Below are 16,169 nucleotides of genomic sequence, written 5' to 3'. Positions count from 1 at the left end.
GTTCTATCTTTATGGGGGTGGAGGGCCTCACTGGTTTACTCTTTATTGGTAAATTTAAAACAAAAGAGGTGGGAGGTGGGGGGCGCACGCTCCTGGGTGGCTCAGTCAGTTAAGCCTCTGACTCTTGGTTTCAGCTCAGGTCATGATTTCACAGTTTGTGAGTTCCAGGCTCCAGTCAGGCTCTGTACGACAGCGCAGGGACTGCTTGGGATTCTCTCTTCCTCTCTCTCTCTGCCCCTTCCTGGCTCTTTCTCTCTCTCAAAATAAATAAATAAACTTAAATTTTTTTTGAATTAAAGATGTTTATTTAGTGTTTATTTTTGAGAGAGAGACAGAGCATGAGCGGGAGGGGCAGAGAGAGAGAGGGAGACACAGAATCCAAAGCAGGCTCCAGGCTCTGAGTTGTCAGCACAGAGCCGGATGCAGGGCTCAAAGCCACGAACCATGAGATCATGACCAGAGCCAAAGTTGGACACTTAACTGACTGGCTACCCGGGTGCCCCAAATTTTTAAAAAATGTTTAAAAGAGTAGGAATTAAAGTGCGGGAAAGGAAAAGCACTGTCATTCAAGTGGTCAGTTATCTAGATTACCCAGAGCTTTGCAAAAGAGGAGCTTCATGGGTGGAGTGGCCTAGCTGTTTATCTATTTGTGTAGCTAACAATATGTTTATTTGAGACGGATATCTTTGAAATGGGTGCCTCAGCAATCAAAAGCTTAATGTCCTGCATTTACACTACAATGTGTCCCATTGTCAGGCCGCAAATGGTTCAGAAAGCTGAAAATATGACCCACAGTAGTTTCAAAGGCCACAAATGTGTGGCCGAGGTCCGCTGATCTGACTGAAACAGGAGTACCGTAACTTCAAAAAGTGTCAACAGTGGCAAGGCACCACTGGTAGCCCCAAGAAGGGATCAAAGTGTCCTGATGTAGTCAGTCTGCCAGGAGCAGGCAGAGATAGCACGCATGCAACTTGGGCTCTCTTACTTTGAAACAAACATAAGCTTTTGACAAGAATCACAAGCCTAGCAGACAATGGTAGCCTCTGCATCAGAAACATAGTCTTTTATTTTCTGCCAGGTATAGTAGAAATTGATGTGTTCTATGCTTGTAATTCCTGCCCAGGATATGATGGTAGATGTTCTGCCATATGTGGTAAGATAGGTAATACAAAGTTTAATCACCAGTTTGATTCCTGCTGATCTCATCAGAGAATAGGTCTTTACCAGGAACAACTACATGAGTGACCCAGATGGTTCAGTGTCTACAATTTGTTTCCAGAGTTCATGGCCCCAAAGGGGTGGCGTTAATGTGCCAGTCTGTTGTATTCTAAGTAGCAGACTAAAACACACAGGCCCTCGGCAATAGGGAAGCATCAGTAGATGTGTTAGCCAGGGGTGAAGCTGAAGACAAAGCACAAGCTAACACCCCACAACCACGCCCCAGGTGAGATATGTGTCACATTCTTCAGGCACTCCTGGATGCCCAACAAAAAAGGAGAGGGAAAAGCAAATGGTTAACTGACGGAGATCACAGTTAGGGCCTGAGTCTCCATCAGTTTGCAACTGTCTTAATGATTTACAAGAAAAAAGCAATCTCCAGAACCCTATAGATTCAATTTCCTGGAGCTCTGACATCACCGTCCCCCCATAGGATAGAAAATCTTATATAAACAGTCTCTCTTCACAACCCCAGTGCAGCTCTTTCTGCCCACAGGTCCTGTCTCCATGCTATAATAAAAACACCCTTTTTGCCCCAAAAACGTCTCAAGAATTGTTTCTTGGCCATTTGCTCCTGAACCCTACTTCAGACCACATCAGGGATTGCAGGGGTGCAAGAACACCTGGTTTCAGGGGGTCCCAAACAGACCAGGTTCAGCCACTAACCACTGACAAAATCCAAATGCAGAGAGATGGGGGCACCTGGGTGGCTCAGATAGTTAAGCCTCAGAGTCTTGATTTCGACTCAGGCCATGATTTCATGGTTCATGAGATTGAGTCCCAAGTTGGGCTCTACACTGACAGCATGGACTCTGCTTGGGATTCTTTCTCTCCCTGTTGCTCTCTGCCCCTCTTCTCCCATGAGCACACACTCTCTCACGCTCTCTTTCAAAATAAATAAACTTATTTATTTATTTATTTATTTAAATTTTTTTTTTTAACGTTTATTTATTTTTGAGACAGAGACAGAGCATGAACGGGGGAGGGGCAGAGAGAGAGAGAGAGAGTCAGAATCGGAAGCAGGCTCCAGGCTCTGAGCTGTCAGCACAGAGCCCGACACGGGGCTCGAACTCATGGACTGCGAGATCATGACCTGAGCCGAAGTCGGAGGCTTAACCGGCTGAGCCACCCAGGCGCCCCTAAATAAACTTATTTAAAAAATGCAAAGAGATGAGTGGAGATGAAATAAGAAAGGAATTTATTTCAGTGAGCCCAACACTGGAAGAGAAAGACGGCAGACTAACATCTCAAAGACTTTCTCCAAAGTGCCAAAAATACTTCTAGGTTTATACCAGGAAAATGTGGGACAAAGGTAAGTAGGTGCTTGCAGGTGGGCAGTAAAGGTCAGGTCTTCATTGTCATGGGTGGGGTCTTGCTGGTTCAGTGCAGCCCTTACTGCTTGAAGGGGTAGTATCAGTTCTCTTCAGGGGATGCTTGGCTCACAGGGTCTTTTGCCTGATTTAAGAGATAAGCCAGAAAGAAGAACTTGATCAATTAAAAAGTTTGAGGTCAAAATGGAGGTAGTTGAAATCCTCTTTCAAAAGTATAACAGAGGATAGAGGTGCCTGCACTAAACCCTGACCCATTCTACTTAAGGCTCAATTAAATTAGCTTCTAATGTTTTTGGTCCACTCAATTTCTACCTCTTTATTGTGGACATGATTTGTTACTGCTTTGAGGAGGCTTTGACTCAGCAGCTACGGCCACGTTGCATTTTGGCTAGGGCTGCAGGGATTTCTGCCTCTATTGTCATAATGACAACCCTTTCCCATCCCACTTTGGAGGAGAAGGAACAACAATCAAAGGAGCATTTGATTGACTTGTTTTAATCCTAACTCACTGCTCAGCCTCTAAGCATCTATTGAAGGTAGGGCAGAGAGGAAACCTTAGTCCCTTCCTGTCCACCACTTGATCAAGAGCATTTGCTAGTGGATCCTGGGGAGTCCTCTTTAATCCTCTACTCTGGCCTGTGGAGGACTTTGTTCTTTTTGTTCCAGAAAAGCATGTTTCTGTTAGCGTCCCATCTTAGTCACCAAAAACTGTCAAGCAATGTGATAGGTCTAAGGTTTTACCCTATCTTCAAGGTAACAAGTTAGCATGCCACAGTTTTGCGGGGCACTCTGATCAGATTGGGGGCCACTAAATATGGGGTGCCCCAATTGGGTAGGGTCCAGCAGCGTGGGTGGTGAAAGAATTCACCCCAAGGCAGGACAAGAGACAGAAGTTTACTGAATATACCACAAGGGAGCAGCAGGCAGGATAGCAAAGGAGAGACGGTCTGTGAGAAGTGATGGTGAAGGACCTCAATTATAGGGCAGAATGAGGAGGCATGGGAACATATGGAATTTTCCTTTTGGTAACCTTAGGAACTGTGCCTGGTTGGTCAGTTAGAGTCTATGGCTACTTCGAGGTGGACCACTTAGTGAGCCTGTTTGCATTCTGCTTGGTGGTCGCCATGGGCCCTTTTACCTTACTCAGGTTTCTATTGCTCAAGCTTGTTGCCTAAAAGCGGCCTCTACCAATATCATGGATGGTAGCAGAAGATAATGAGATGCCCGGTTCAGAGACAAAGGACTTTCTTTCTCATGGCACAGCAAGGAGCAGGAATTTCACGCTCTTGTCAGTTTAACTTATTCCAAAGTCTCATGGGGGCAATGCAGAGGGCTCCTGAGGATACTGCACATATAATGATTTTACATTAGAGCTAAGGAACTCTGAGCTTTAGGAAACCATGTCTTTTATGATAGGCTGCTTGCAAATCTGCCCAATTTCTGCTCTGGAGGAAGACATTATCTTTATTATAATAGGCAGTAAGCAAACCTGCCTTCTGCGCTGAAGGGTGACATTTTTAAAAAAGTTTTATTTTAGACAGACAGATTGAGGGAGAGTGGCAGAGGGAAAGAGAGATTCTTCAGCAGGCTCCACGCTCAGCATGGAGGACGACATAGGGCTCGATCCCACGACCCTGGGATTATGACCAAAGCCGAAACCAAGAGTCGGATGATCAAACGACTGAGTCACCCAGGTGCTCCTGAAGAATGACCTTTTACCTTCCAAACTGGTCCACTACACAAAGATCTTTGAAAAGATAATCTGGGGGGCGCCTGGGTGGCTTGGTTGGTTAAGCGTCCGACTTTGGCTCAGGTCATGATCTTGCGATCCGTGAATTTGAGCCCCATGTCGGGCTCTGTGCTGACAGCTCAGAGCCTGGAGCCTGTTTCAGATTCTGTGTCTCCCTCTCTCTCTGCACCTCCCCTGTTCATGCTCTGTCTCTCTCTGTCTCAAAAATAAATAAACGTTAAAAAAAATTAAAAAAAAAGGATAATCTGGAATAATATCTGTCATCTGCATGTAAGATGTATACAAATATAAGAGATCCATGGAGAATTGTCTCCCAATAGATAAGGATATAGTAATTTCAATAGAGACAAATGTATTATCTAATTCAGTCTTCTGAGAGGGACTAGAAGCAAGTATACCCCAGTAATAATGAGCAGACTTAGTCCCCAGATCTTGTTTTATAAATACCATTGTCTGCTCAAAGGAAACAGAGATCCTTTGAGAAAATGATAATTTCAGGACTGGAGCAGATGAAATACAAGATAAGCCTAAAACATTGTGTGCCAAAAAGTAATGAAATGCTCAAAGAATGATGGAGATATGTTGAAAGGACACAGATGCCAGTTTAAAGGTGCTCCCCTGGGTGTTGTATGGAAACCAATTTGACAGTAAATTTCATATATTAAAAAATAAATAAAAAAAAAAAACAAAAACAAAGGTGCTCCCATGGGTCAAATCTAAGACAATTTAGTTTTAAAATAAATAAGAGTAATGGATTATAAGCCATTCAATTATACAGAAATTCATGAGTCCATACTGATGATAAGAAATAAATGAAATAAGGGAAAGGGGAAAGTTGTTTCTTATAGTAGAATGCCAAATAATAGATGTAGGTGGAATTATGGATAAAAAAGTCATCATTTGACAATCTTCCCAGTTAACAACTGCTTCACTGGAGGGTAATCATTGAATGCTAAAATAACTGGGTGAAAATTTGATGAAAAAAAGAATAATTACTTAAAGTAATTCTCCATAAACTTCCTATTCATTGTAAAAGGAAACATAGTCACTTTTCAGTGGAGCCATCTAGTGGACAACACTGTAACTAAGTGTTCAAAGTTAACCAGTAATGGGACCAACATCTTGTGCCTACTGATAACGTGGACTGAGATGGACATAACATTACTTTTGTGGTACTGCTTCTAAAAATAAAGCAGTACCTAAACAACAATCGACGGGCTCGCTACAAAATGATTGTTCTGTATTCTCGTCATGACAGACAATGAAAGACTAAGGAACTATTCCAGGTTAAAGGAGATTAAAGAGACATGGCAACTGAATGGAGTGTGTGATCCTTGGACTTTGGGCAGGGGAAAAAAAAAAAGATGTAAAGGGCATTTAGGGAACAGTTGATGAACATCTACAAAATAGATAATAGTATTGTATAGATATTAAAAATCTTAATTTTGATAACTATATTATAACATATACTAGAATGCCTTTTCATGTATATATGTCCCTATCCATCTGTCTTTTTCCTTGCTTTCCTTTCTTTTCTCCCACTATCTTCTTTCTTTCTATTAATCTATGTCTAGGATACATATGTATGTACATGAATATGTACATGTATGTGTACATATGTATATTTGTGTATATATATATTCACATACTAAGAAAGCACATGCACAAGAGTGAGCAAGAGAGAGAATAAAGTGAAGAGAGGTCAATTATAAGAAACTGGAGAAATGGGTAAAAGGTATCTGGAAGTTCTATGTCATCTTCTTGTAACTTCTCTGTAAGACCGAGTATTTCCTATATGAAAAAAGAAAAACATTCCAACAGAAAAATGGACAAAGGGCAAGATTTTTCAGAGAAACAAACAAGGATAAAAAATAAAGAGCCATAAAAATGTTTAAAATAATCTCAACAGCATTCATAAGTGAAAATTTCAAATTAAAATATTATTTTCCACTTAGCATTTTGACAAGAATGTGAGATGTGATGATAATTCCAGTATGGAAAACAGCATCCTCATATAATGTTCATAGAGGGATAACTGCACAAGATCTTTGAAGTAAAATTTGGTAATATTTTCCACAAATTAGTATATACCTATCCTCTGACCCAGAAGATCCCCTTCTAGAATTTTATTCTCCTGACACTCACACTGATTCTAAATTTTCACTTAGAATTGCTTGTTGTAGGAATAAAATTTAAAATAACCAAAATACTGGGGCGCCTGGGTGGCGCAGTCGGTTAAGCGTCCGACTTCAGCCAGGTCACGATCTCGCGGTCCGTGAGTTCGAGCCCCGCGTCGGGCTCTGGGCTGATGGCTCGGAGCCTGGAGCCTGTTTCCGGTTCTGTGTCTCCCTCTCTCTCTGCCCCTCCCCCGTTCATGCTCTGTCTCTCTCTGTCCCAAAAATAAATAAAAAACGTTGAAAAAATAAATAAATAAAATAACCAAAATACCTATAAGTAGAAATTAAAATCTTATGAAACATCTGCCATATGAACTATACTATACTATGGATAGTATGTGAATCAGACAGCCTAATTACACTGTTAAACAAATCACCCCCACAACCACCTGCTTAATGAACATAACAGTTTATCTGATGGGTCAGGGTTTGACCCTCTTAGAATCAACTTTATAGGCCAATTCATTGTATGCCAAGGCTCCCTAGCCGTTCTCTAACCCTCTCTGTGCCTCCTCCCAGAGGCAGGTGGAAGTCCCCATTGATGCAGCAACAGCATTAGCCATACCTCTTCAGGAAAACCTGAAGGCTACTAAAGTGTATATTGCACACTAGCCTCATATATAAGCTGTATTTTCTGACACAGTTTCATGAGAAGCACTAATATTGGGGGGTTGGGGTACTTCCCAAATTAATAAAATTGGTACCAATTTGTGATATACCTAGTGATCATTTTGTTTTTTCCACTAGAAAGAATCCAGAGAGAAAGAGACGTGCTAATATTATTTGGTTCACCTAATTAATTAATTAATTAATTTTTAATGTTTTATTTATTCTTGAGAGAGAGAGAGAGACAGAGCATGAGCGAGGGAGGGGCAGAGAGAGAGTGGGACACAGAATCGGAAGCAGGCTCCAGGCTCTGAGCTGTCAGCACAGAGCCCGACGCGGGGCTGGAACCCACAAGTGGTGAGATCATGACCTGAGCTGAAGTTGGATGCTCAACCGACTGAGCCACCCAGGCGCCCCAGTTCACCTATTTATAATGTGACACTTTTTTTAAAAAAGTGTGTTTGGGTGTGTAAGTGTGTGTGTGTGTGTGTGTGTGTGTGTTTTGCTACTTCTTCATTTGTATCACAGCAGCAGGTCTACCCTTCTCTAGTACTCTTTAATGCTGGCGCTGGGACTCTCTACAAACTACATTTCCCATATTCCCTTGACAGCTACCTTCTGGCTAGGTTTTGCCAACTTGGAAACATTGGCAAGAGTTTGCAATCTAGGAAAAGAGACTTCTTTCCCGTTTGTAATCTCTGTCAGCATTTCTCTAGCAGCAAAACACAGCTCTGGCTCCAACCTCCACCTTGTTTTGGTGATTTCATTACCAGCAATGCTGTCCCACCTGAGCAGTACCACCATTAGCTACCTGTGAGCCCTGGGTAGCACACCTTTAGAGATGCTACGGGTTTGGTTTCAGACCACTGCAATAAAGTGAATATTGGAAAAAATTAATTATTGCAAAAAAATTTTTTTTGTTTCCCAGTGCACATAAGTTATATTTACATTACAATGTAGTCTTAACGTGCAATAGCATTATGTCTAAAAGAAAACACTGTTTCCGATTCTGTGTCTCCCTCTCTCTCTGCCCCTCCCCCGTTCATGCTCTGTCTCTCTCTGTCCCAAAAATAAATAGAAAACGTTGAAAAAAAAAAAAAAATTAAAAAAAAAAAAAAAAAAGAAAAAAAATGGGGCGCCTGGGTGGCGCAGTCGGTTAAGCGTCCGACTTCAGCCAGGTCACGATCTCGCGGTCCGTGAGTTCGAGCCCCGCGTCAGGCTCTGGGCCGATGGCTCAGAGCCTGGAGCCTGTTTCCGATTCTGTGTCTCCCTCTCTCTCTGCCCCTCCCCCGTTCATGCTCTGTCTCTCTCTGTCCCAAAAATAAATAGAAAACGTTGAAAAAAAAAAAAATTAAAAAAAAAATAAAAGAAAACAATGTACATACCTTAACTTAAAAATACTTTATTACCAAGAAAAAAAAAGCACTTTATTGCTAAAAAGTACTAACGATCATCTGAGGTTTCAGTGAACTGTAATCTTTTTTGCTGGCAGAGGGTCTTGCCTTGATGTTGATGGCTGCTGACTGATCAGGGAGGTGGCTGCTAGAGGTTGGGGTGGCTGTGGCAATTTCTTAAAACAAGACAACAATGAATTTATCTTATAGTTTTCATGTTTTATTATGCACATTTCAATTTCACTATTAATATTGAGCCTAAATATATGCTGGCTTTATGTCAAGATTTTTGAAATGTAAAAAGTAAACAGATAGCTCTTAGGCTACATACAGAATGTATTAAATAATTAGAGAAGCGGGGCGCCTGGGTGGCGCAGTCGGTTAAGCGTCCGACTTCAGCCAGGTCACGATCTCGCGGTCCGTGAGTTCGAGCCCCGCGTCAGGCTCTGGGCTGACGGCTCGGAGCCTGGAGCCTGTTTCCGATTCTGTGTCTCCCTCTCTCTCTGCCCCTCCCCCGTTCATGCTCTGTCTCTCTCTGTCCCAAAAATAAATTAAAAAAAAAAAAACGTTGAAAAAAAAAAAATAATTAGAGAAGCTATGGGGTGGTAAATTCTGTCTATACAACATTTAAACATTTAGTGGCACAACTATAAATAAACAATAGGGACAGGAAGACATGTAAAACTTTGGGTTGCAATTGGAAGAAAAACCTGCTCAGGACTAAAGGGAGAGGTTCTTGGTTGCTGATGAGAATCTCTCCTTGATTTCAGACTTTAGACAAACTAAGGAGTCAGTGTACAAAAACCAGTGACTTGTACAAAATCCCCATTAGTCAGGAGAAATAGGAGCAATATGATAGATGAAAGAACTGGCTCGCACCAGTCTGCAGTAAGCAAGGATGGCTGGGCTGGAAGTTGGAAAGCTAGTTGGAGGTTGCAGCTCGAGATCGGGGTCTACACTAGAGTAGAACAGCAGGCTGGAAACAGTCTATAGAGGCAGATTGGTTGGTTAGTGCATTTTTCAATAGTTCTTATTTTCCAAACAAGGTCTTAGGATGCTTTCCTCAAACAGGGAAGACAACAATGAAGTTTGCTGCATCAATGAGCTCTTCCTTTAACAAACAATTTCCTGTAGTCATTTGATGCCACAGTAGAATCACTGTAGAGACCACAGAACTTTTTTCTAAAGTGGAGTCATCCTCTCAAATCCTGCTGATCAACTAAGTTTATGTAATAAGATTCTAAATACTTTGCTGTAATTTCAACAATCTTCACAGCATCTTCACCAGGAGTAGATGCCATCTCCAGAAACCACTTTCTTTGCTCAGTCATAAGAAGCAATTCCTCATCGGTTAAAGTTTTATGCTGAGATCGCAGTAATTCAGTCCTATCTTCAGGCTCCACTTCTGATTCTAGTTCTCTTGCTATTTCTACCACATCTGCAGTTACTTCTTCCACTGAAGTCTCGAACCCCTCCATGAAGGTTGGAATTAACTTCCAACATCTGGTTAATGATATTTTGACCTCTTCCCATGAATTGCAAATGTTCTCACTGCCATCTAGAATGGTGAATCTTTTCTGAAAGTTCTTAAATTTATTTTGCCCAGATCCATCAGAGGAATTACCATCTGGGCAACTATAGCCTTATGAAATCTATTTCTTAAATAATAAGACTTGAAAGTTGAAATTACTTCTTGACCCATTTGCTGTACCTTGTGTTAGCAGGCATGAAACCAACATTAATCTCACTGTACATCTTCATCAGAGCACTTGGGTATATTATCAATGAGCTGTACTATTTTGATAGGAATCTTTTTTTTTTTTTTTTTTGAGCAGTTGCTCCCAACAGTAGGCTTAAAATATTCAGTAAACCATGTTGTAAACAGACGTGCCATCATCCAGGCTTTATTTATAAAGCACAGGCAGAGTAGATTTAGCCTAATTCTTAAGGGCCCTAGGAGTTTTGAAAAGGTCAGTGAGCACTGGCTTCAACTGAAAGTCACCAGCTGCATTTGCCTCTAACAAGAAAGTCAGGCTGGCCTTTGAAGCTTTGTAGCCAGGCACTGACTTCTCTCTAGCTATAAAAGTCCCAGATGACATCTTCTTCCAATAGATGTTTCACCCACATTGAAAATCTATTGTTTAGTGTAGCCACCTTCATTAATTATCTTAGTTAGATCTTCTGGAAAACTTGCAACTTCTACAACAGAACTTGCTGCTTCACCTTGTGTTTTTATTATGGAGATGGCTTCTTTCCTTAAACCTCATGAACCCACTTCTGCTAGCTTCAAGCTTTTCTGAAACTTCTTCACCTCTCTCAGCCTTCATAGAATTGGAGAGTTAGGGCCTTGCTCTGGATTAGGCTTTGGCTTAAGATAATGTTGTGGCTGGTTTGATCTTCTATCCAGACCACTAACCTTTCTCCATATTAGCAATAAGGCTTTATCACTCTCTTACATTCACACCACTTTTTCATTTCCTTCAAGAACTTTTCCTTTGAATTCACAACTTGGATAATTGGCACAACAGATCTAGCTTTTGGCCTGTCTCAGCTTTCCACATGCCTTCCTTGCTAAGCTTAATTTCCTAGCTTTTGATTTAAAGTGAAAGACACATGGGGTGCCTGGGTGGCTCAGTCAGTTAAGCATCCAACTCTTGGTCATGATCTCATGATTTCGTGGGTTCAAGCCCCTCATCTGTCTCTGCACTGACAGTGCAGAACCTGCTTGGGATTCTTGCTCTCTCTCAAAATAAACTTTAAGAGAACTATACTTACATTAAGGTGTAAAGGCAATTTACATGCCTAATCTGTCACTCCCACTTATTACCAGCATTTCATAAATTTATTTGGTGACCTGTTTTCTTTTAGTGCCCTATGTGTTCCTTTTGAAGTTGTGTGCTCATGTGAGAAGGGCAATCTTCCAGGTACAGGGTAGTGATCTCCTCTTCCGTAGTCTAGAAGAAGCTTTGAAGCTTTGTTTTTTTTCTTCCAAATTAACTAATTAGTTTTTAAGTAAAGCATGACTGACCTACAATATCCTTTTAGTTTCAGGTGTACATCATAGTACATCTTTATTTATTTACATTATGAAATGATTCCCATGATAAATCTAGTTACCATCTGTCACTATACAAAGTTACTAGAATATTGGCTAGCTTCCCTGTACTGTACATTATATCCCCAAGACTTATTTTATAACTGGAATTTTGTACCTCTTTATCCCCTTCACCTATTTTGCTCACCCTCCAATCCCTCCCCACTTGAGTAATCAATAGTTTTTTTTCCCCCTTTATCTACCAGTCTATTTCTCTTTTGTTTGTTCATTTGTTGCATATTTCTCCACTGGTGATTTTCTTTTCCCATTTCTATTTTCTCTCTTCTCTCTTGATATTTCAATCTCACTTATACTTTTTTCACTTATCATATTCTGCTTTTTATTATGATCATTTTATTCATTCAATCAGTCAACATGTTAAGGAGGCTTGGAAGTGAGGGTGGAATGAATCTGAGTTTGAAGGTGAGAAGTGATATTTATCTTTTTATTTTTTTAATTTTTTTTTTTTAACGCTTATTTATTTTTGAGACAGAGAGAGACAGAGCATGAATGGGGGAGGGGCAGAGAGAGGGAGACACAGAATCGGAAGCAGGCTCCAGGCTCTGGGCCATCAGCCCAGAGCCCGATGCGGGGCTCGAACTCACGGACCGCGAGATCGTGACCTGAGCTGAAGTCGGACGCTTAACCGACTGAGCCACCCAGGCGCCCGAGAAGTGATATTTAAAGTTTCATCTCATTTAATCCTTTCCACAACATTTTAAAGATCTATTACCATGCCTTTTTTTGGATGGAGAATCATAGTTAGGAAATGTTAGGTTACTTGCTTAAAGCCAGACAACTCTTAAGAAGATGGAACTGAAACTTGAGGCCAGGTCTTCCAACATCATCTCCTGTGTTCTTTCTATTATTCCATATTAACTTATCAAAGGATTAGCAAATAAGAGGCTTGTCTGCTGAATCTGCTTCTTTCTTGTTTTGTTTCGTAAACACAGTAGGTTCCTGTGTGATTATTTAATGTGAACTCAAATGCCTTAATTGGAACTGTGTTTTTCAACCCTCCAAGGTCCCCACAAATCCCTGTGGTGTAATTCCAGGTTGTTTCCCACATTTAGGTCCTCTTCCTGCCCTTTAAGGCTTTTATGTTTTTGATCTGTGAAGGTTCCTTAGAGCCATGTTTTGGAAGTATACTTCAAAAGTCAGAAGGACTGGGCTGAAGTCACAGTAAGTCCATCCACTAGTCTTACTGTAAGAATTAAACAAACAAGCAAATAAAAACTTGAATTTTCCCTGTTACCAAAAAGAAGAAACCTTTACCTTTTCTCCCTTTTTTTAGATTTTTTTTTAATTTTTAAAGTTTATTTATTTATTTTGGAGAGACAGAATGAGCGGGGGAGGGGCAGAGAGAAAGGGAGAGAGAGAATCCCAAGCAGGCTCTGCACGGTCAGCATAGAGCCGGATGCGGGGCTCGAACTCACAAACCGCGGGATCATGACCTGAGCCAAAACCAAGAGTTGGATGTTTAAACGACTGAGCCACCCAAGTGCCCTTAGATTCTTTTTGAGCAAGCTTGTAATTATAAATCTTTCCTTCTCTCTTTTATATGTATATAAAATTTTGCAAAAGCCGAAAAGCCTCTTGTCAGGTACAACTCTTTTTGAAATGTAAATATCGAGGAAAATCGTGCCCCCTCTCCCCCATAGCAGTTAGGCTAGGGGCCTTGCTCCAGGTTTAAGCACCTGCCTGTCAGAGTTTTATTTTTCCTTTGAATGACAATTAATTATCACAGATGATCACTTACAGGGGTGACTTACCAAAGAATGTATACAGCAAACTGTGTTAAGTCCTCTTGCCAGAGACCATGTATGTAATGGATTGTATTTGCCTGGATATATAAAAGGCTGTGAGATTTCATTCTCTGAAATCATATTAGCGGATTGCCTGATACGCCCGTCCTAGTCTGGAATACTGAATACTGAATACGAGAACTCCCGCCCCCCCCATTTGTAACGATTTTCTGAGGCGTGAGGATTTTACATTTAACTTCTTCACAAAATCGATGTATTCATGTCTCCTACCTCTACGGCCCCCACCCCCCACGGTAAAGTGGAATGGTAACCGGGTCGTCGCTCACCGAGCGGTTCGCCGCGGGTACGGGGAGAGAGACCCGCGCGCCGCCCGCCGGAACCACGACTCCCAGCATTCCCTGCGCGTCCAGCGCTCCCGGCTTCCTCTTCCGGTCCGCGGGCCGCTGAAACCGAAAGTGTAGTGCTTGGGGCGCCGCGCGGAGATTGGCTCACCTTCACCTGCGCGAGCCCCAGCCGACTCAGTGGGGAACCCCGACGAGCAGTAAGACATGAACGGAAGAGTGGATTATTTGGTCACCGAGGAGGAAATCAATCTTACCAGAGGACCCTCGGGTATGTGCGGCACAGGTTGCCTCCGGGAGCAGGGTGCTTGAGGTTGTCATTGCAGAGTAGCCCGTCTCCTGCTGAGCCGATTCCTTTGGCCTTGGAGCAGGCAGGCCCCAGCCTAGAGGTTTCCTGCACCTCTTTGAGCACGTAGAAGACTGTGTTGGCATCCACCGTTAGCCAGAGCGGGATCTGAGGAACCCACGTCATTTTTCAGTCGGATTATCCCATGTGTTTATAGTCAGGAAGGGTTTTTTTCGGGTGCTAATAGTACCAGAAAATCCTGTCCCAAAGCCTGCTTTTTAACACCCCCCCCCCCTTCCATTGCCTACTTTATTCCTGTGCCTGTGACAGACTGTTGAGTAAAAAGGGGAGCATCAGCGGCGTCGACTGTAAAGGCACAGCCGTTTTCTTGGTGCTAGAATCCCTCTCTCCTTCCTTCCATTTTTGGGAAATTCATTTAGTGTGTCAACTGGAATGCTAAAGCGGAAAGAAACCTCAGTGATCTGCTACCACACTTCTCAAACCTGCTTGCGCCTCAAAATTACCCGAGGTTTTTCGGTTTTGCTTTAAAAAAAAAAAAGTTAACTCCTAGATCCCATCTCTAGGAATTTGGATTCAAAGCAGGGTTTTGCTTGCTGGCTTGGGTTTTTCTTTTCTTTTCTTTTTTTTTTTTCTTTCTTTTTTTTAAACAAGCAAGTTGGGTGATTCTGATACAGCTAAATCCTCCCTTGGCCCTCAGTCGTATTTCCCCCTCCAACGCCCTCTTTTACCCCACGCTCTTCCCTGGGCTCTTAACACTACTACATGCCTTGGGTTTTGTTGACTCCCCTTTACAGCTGTCTAGTGGATCGATTAAGAGCTTTAGCTTTAGGACTACGTAGATCCATCTGGTATCTAACCTCTTATTGGATCTTCGATATTGGTTGGTTGACTAACTTTACTGATGTAAGCTAAGCCTTAGTTTCTCATAAAACGTGCAGGATAATAGAATATACTTCATTTCATTTTTAAAAAAATATTTAATTTAATTTAATTTTATTTTATTTTATTTTATTTTTTTATTTTTTTTTTGAGAGACAGAGACAGAGCATGAGCGGGGAAAGGGCAGAGAGAGAGGGAGTCACAGATCTGAAGCAGGCTGCAGGCTCTGAGCTGTCATCACAGAGCCCGGCGCAGGGCTTGAACTCAGGAACTGCGAGATCGTGACCTGAGCCCAAGTCGACGCTTAACCAACTGAGCCACCCAGACGCCCCATAACAGAATATACTTCATAGGGTTATGAGAATGAAATGAGTTAATCTGTGTAAAACTTTCAGAACATTGCCTGACACCTCTTAAGCACTGTGTGTTTGCTAGTATTGTTGTTATTATTAACAAATGAGTAGCTAGACTAGCACAGTAAAACCTGCTAAATATTGTTATTCCAGGAGCCTCCAATAAGTTATCAAGTACTGTGAGCTCTGTCTCTGAAATGTTGCTGTAAATCTGTCACTCCTCTCCATTCACCACTATCTAGAACAGTCTATCATCATTACTCATGTGGAATTTTGCGATATCTTGACCACCACTTATAGATTATTCTTCATAAAATGTGGTTTTTACAGTCATCCATACTTTTTTTTTTTTTGCTATAGAAGATTGGAAGTCAACTTATGGAAATGTAATTCATTCTAATCTGCATGTGTTAGTGTCATGCTTTACGTGAGCTCCTAAACTTTTGTTGAATGCACATTCTGTATGCCCAGTCCTTTTAGATTTACTTTTCCTACTTTATGTAAATTTCTCCTTCTCTCACTCTTAATATTTATTGACTTTTGAGGCTTACTATTTATTGACTTTTGAGGCTATGTGGGGAAGTGTTTTTAAGCCAAAATCTGCTTCCCTGTAACTTTTCATCCATTGGTACCTGTTCTTGGAGCCAGTTAAAATAATACTAGTTCTTTTCCTGATTGTCCAAGTATTTAAAGATATCTAGTTGTTCTCCTGTTTTGTCTCTTTCCTCTATAGCCTAAATATCCCTAGTTCTTATATTAACTGTTTTGATGTGATTTTGGATTTAATTCTTGTCTCTTGCTTAAGAATTTAACGTACTTTGACATAGTCCTTTTGCTGTGGCATCCACCGTATTTCCAGGGTCTCCTGACTATAGCAGAGCAGAACTCACTAAATATTTTTAAAGTTCAGTGTAATATCACTTCAGCTTTTTTGGTGTTTGCATAGCAGGGTT

General features: G+C 41.5%; 1 protein-coding gene and 1 long non-coding RNA gene across 3 annotated transcripts in view; one reads left to right on the top strand and one right to left on the bottom strand.

The window, feature by feature from the left end:
• Nucleotides 1-2,393: 2,393 nt before the first annotated feature.
• LOC131517432 (uncharacterized) lies at nucleotides 2,394-13,694 on the bottom strand. Of its 2 annotated transcripts, XR_009264592.1 has the most exons (3): nucleotides 13,607-13,694; nucleotides 13,343-13,413; nucleotides 2,394-2,673 (listed from the first exon to the last, which is right to left on the bottom strand). It is a non-coding gene; the product is annotated as an uncharacterized LOC131517432 (long non-coding RNA). The 2 variants fall into 2 exon arrangements; XR_009264591.1 differs by lacking the exon at nucleotides 13,607-13,694 and having other exon boundaries at nucleotides 13,343-13,586.
• A 65-nt stretch (nucleotides 13,695-13,759) lies between these two features.
• The window catches only part of SYNJ2BP (synaptojanin 2 binding protein), a 33,894-nt gene continuing 31,484 nt past the window's right edge, over nucleotides 13,760-16,169 (top strand). The window contains exon 1 of the mRNA XM_058739494.1: nucleotides 13,760-13,948. Within this exon, the coding sequence (XP_058595477.1) occupies nucleotides 13,885-13,948 (64 nt within the window). The 5' untranslated portion in view covers nucleotides 13,760-13,884. The remainder of the gene's footprint in view (nucleotides 13,949-16,169) is intronic.

Source organism: Neofelis nebulosa, chromosome 7, assembly GCF_028018385.1.
Source record: "Neofelis nebulosa isolate mNeoNeb1 chromosome 7, mNeoNeb1.pri, whole genome shotgun sequence".
NCBI lineage: Eukaryota > Metazoa > Chordata > Mammalia > Carnivora > Felidae > Neofelis > Neofelis nebulosa.
Note: the sequence above shows the minus strand (reverse complement) of the source record. Positions and strands in the feature narration are given on the sequence as shown.